General features: G+C 60.0%; 1 protein-coding gene across 1 annotated transcript in view; it reads left to right on the forward strand.

Annotated features, from left to right (window-relative positions):
• The window catches only part of TRAM2 (translocation associated membrane protein 2), a 46,139-nt gene that overhangs the window by 36,515 nt on the left and 6,195 nt on the right, over positions 1 to 3,429 (forward strand). The window contains exons 8-11 of the mRNA XM_010863224.1: positions 91 to 175; positions 736 to 806; positions 2,412 to 2,516; positions 2,708 to 2,851. Of these exons, the coding sequence (XP_010861526.1) occupies positions 91 to 175; positions 736 to 806; positions 2,412 to 2,516; positions 2,708 to 2,851 (405 nt within the window). The remainder of the gene's footprint in view (positions 1 to 90; positions 176 to 735; positions 807 to 2,411; positions 2,517 to 2,707; positions 2,852 to 3,429) is intronic.

Consider the following 3,429-nt stretch of genomic DNA (forward strand, 5'->3'; position numbering starts at 1 on the left):
CTCAGCCCAGCTCCTCACACAGCCTGCCCCCGCCCGCCCTGGTAGGGACTTCTCTCCATCCCTCTGGGTGACTGGCCCCCGTGTCTCCAGCTTCCAGGTGAAGTTCTTCTACTTGTGCCAGCTGGCCTACTGGCTGCATGCACTTCCCGAGCTCTACTTCCAGAAGGTACGGAAGGTGAGTACTCGCTGCCCCTCTCTGATACCACCTGTCCCCCTACCTTCCTGCTGTTCCTCTCTCTGGCTACCCTCTCATGGGGGTTGGAGATGGGTGTGTGTTGGGTGAGATGCTGAGCAAGCGCCTGTCAGAGTCTCCCTGACATCCTCCAGGATTGTTGGCAGGGGGGACACTGCCAGATCAGCCTCTTCCTCCCCCAGAGGATGTGTGACTCTGGGGGAAACCTGACTCATCTTCAGGGGAGCTGATGGAGAGGTCTTTGCCTTTTCCACAGAGATTTTTTTTTTTTTTTAAACTTCCCTCTGACTTATTTCCAAAAGCCCTTGTTCCCCAGTCCCTGTCTCTCCTTTTTCAACCCAGTCCCGCCCTCTGACCATCGAGTTACCTTTGGACTTTGTACAGCCTGGTGCACGGGTCTCTGGGGGCACCCGTCTGCCTGTGTTAGAGCAGCATCGCTCTGCACCCCTCCTGCCTGCTCTGCAGCTCCGCCTGCGCCTTCTTCCCCTGCTCCTGCGTCTCAGGGAGTCGGCACATGTGCCATCTGTGTCTCTCTCTTGCAGGAGGAGATCCCGCGGCAGCTCCAGTACATCTGCCTGTACTTGGTCCACATAGCAGGCGCATACCTCTTAAAGTGAGTGGGACCCAGAGTGGGCCAGGTCTCCCCGCCTGTTTACGTTTGTGCCCCTCTCCACACCGTCATTCAATCAGGAGGCACTGATCAGACACTCTGTGTGCCAAGCACCATGCTGACACCTGGGAACACTTAGATGGACAGTGGATGGTTGCTTTATGTTTACCGGACTTTTTCTCCGACGAGTAGGAGAGAAAACTACAAAGATAAGTGGGATGAACACTGTGCTACCACGTGGACCACCTGCCACGGGAACCCAGAGGAGTGACCGCCTCAACCCGAGACAGAGCTGGGAGGGATCTGAGGCATACCGCTGCCGACCCGGGGCGTTGCAGGCTGCCGGCAGCCTGAGCGGGGCTCCCGCCCCACGCGTCCAGGTGGGGGCGCTGCCAGAGCTCGTGGCCCTGGACTTCCCTTGGGTCTGCAGTGAAGCGTAGAGTAGGCACTGCTTGGCTGTCCTGAGGTCAGAAGCGTGGCCGTCACCCCGAGTGTGTCTGTAGTGAAGAGAATCACTGCTGGGCAGGATGTGTCTTCTAGTTTGGAGTTTTCTCAGGCTGGGTTTTTTAGCAGGACAGGAAAGCAATGCGCTGTGTAACCTTCTCAGGTGCCCCGGGGGTGCCGGCCCTGGGGTCTCCTGGGTCTGCGCTACAGGCCTGCTGTGAGAATGACCAAACAGGGTGACCCAGACCCAGGTCCGCTCTCCTCTCTGGAGGCTGGGAGCAGCGTCCGTGCCTGGACAGGCCTCTGAAGGGCACAGGCTGTGTGGGGCCCGCTCTGCTCTTGGTGCTGCGTGCAGGGCAGGTCTGAGCAAGCCAGCCCGCAGTCACCCAGCAGTGAGGCGAGGATAGGCTGAGGGTGCACAGGCAGGACCGCTCGAAGGAAGGGAAGGAGTGTCCGTCAGGAAAGAGTTTCCTGTGGTGGGCAGGATGAGGAGGTGGCCCCTCTGAGGTGGGAAGAGCTCTCTGAGGAGGGAACTTGGTGCGGGGGCGAGTGGCAGAGTCAGGCAGGTGGAGACCTGGGCGGGGGCGGGCTGTGCAGGAGAGGGGACCCCAGGAGCAGGGCCCTGAGGTGGGAGCGGGGCTGGGAAATGAGGCTTGCGATGGTCAAGGGCACGATCCCACTGGCCAGCCTCGGCTGTGTGGAGACCCTGGGCCACCCTCAGTCATGCTCTCGACCATTCTTAGGATCCAGAGAACTCGTGGTTTAAGAGGCCAGTTCACTCGCACGTGTTCTTACGTTGTGTTGAGTTTTGCTTCTTCGTGCGCCTCTTAGCCATGAAGACTTGGATGACAAATCGGGCAGTGGGACTCCCTCCCACCAGCCCCCGCTGTATTTCTGCACGCGCACAGCTCAGCTACTCACCGTGAGCACCTTTTCTGTGGCCCCACCCCGGGCCAGGTGATGAATGCAGAGTGACGGGTGCTGTGAAGTCAGCCAGGTCCACGGGGGGAGCGGGTGGGGCAGCGGGCCCAGACAGAGCAGGTGAAAGGCCAGGCTCAGCGTGGGGGCAGACTGGAAGGAGCAGAGCTGAATCGCGGGCTGAGGCAGGGCCCCAGGGCGATGGGTGTTTCACGGGGACTGTGAGGCTCGCCTGTGTCTCCGCAGCCTGAGCCGCCTGGGCCTCGTCCTGCTCCTGCTGCAGTACTCGACCGAGTTCCTCTTCCACACGGCCCGGCTCTGCCACTTTGCAGACGAGAACAACGAGAAGCTGTGAGTGATGCTGAGGCCAGGGCGTGGGATGGGAGGGCCCTGGGGTTAGGTGGAGCCCTGGGGTTATTTTTTTCCTGGAGCATCTTATTCTGGACACCTCAGTTCTCAATCACCCTCCCCGACCACCCTTGAACCCTCTTCCTGTTTGGGCCCCAAAGGCTGACACACCTTCTGCACCTCCCTGCGGGCAGGTTCAACGCCTGGGCGGCCGTATTTGGAGTCACCCGCCTCTTCATCCTCACCCTTGCCGTGCTGGCCATCGGCTTCGGCCTCGCTCGCATGGAAAACCAGGCCTTTGACCCTGAGAAAGGGAACTTCAACACATTACTCTGCAGGTGAGCTGGCCAAGAGCTTTGTGAATTCAGCCCAACTTCAGCTGGAGGTCAGGATGGGGCAGACCCCCAGGTCTCCCGCACCTTGATGTTTAGGGGGGAATCTCAGACATCCGGCTGGGAGGGGAAAAGAGATGCCACCCCCCTGCTTCCGTCACAGCCGTCTCTCCTGCCTGGCCCTAGTCCATCAGTCTGCAGGCCAGGTCCCAGTGCCAACAAGGGTCCCCTGCCGGCCCACGCCTCACGGAGGGTGCTGGGCTCACAAACAGCCTCTCATCTGTCCGTCACGACCCCTTGTGGGCTCTTCTCAACATGTTCTCCTAAGCGGCCAGGAGGGCAGCAAGGAGGCCACGGACCTCATGATCTGGGGTTGGGGGATCAGATTTATCTGGGTTGCTCGCCGGATGAGAAGTCGCTCTTCTAGAATGATTTCTGCTGTATCGTACCTCAGTTCACTTGAACCACCACCCCACCCCTCCGCCCCAATGATAGGGAGCTTACATGTGCCATGTTCTGGGCGGCAGGTCCTGGGCAGGTACAGGGCGTTGTGACAGGAGCTGGAATCACATCTATCACTTCCT

Source organism: Bison bison, unplaced genomic scaffold, assembly GCF_000754665.1.
Source record: "Bison bison bison isolate TAMUID 2011002044 unplaced genomic scaffold, Bison_UMD1.0 scf7180017864487, whole genome shotgun sequence".
NCBI classification, from domain to species: Eukaryota; Metazoa; Chordata; class Mammalia; order Artiodactyla; family Bovidae; genus Bison; species Bison bison.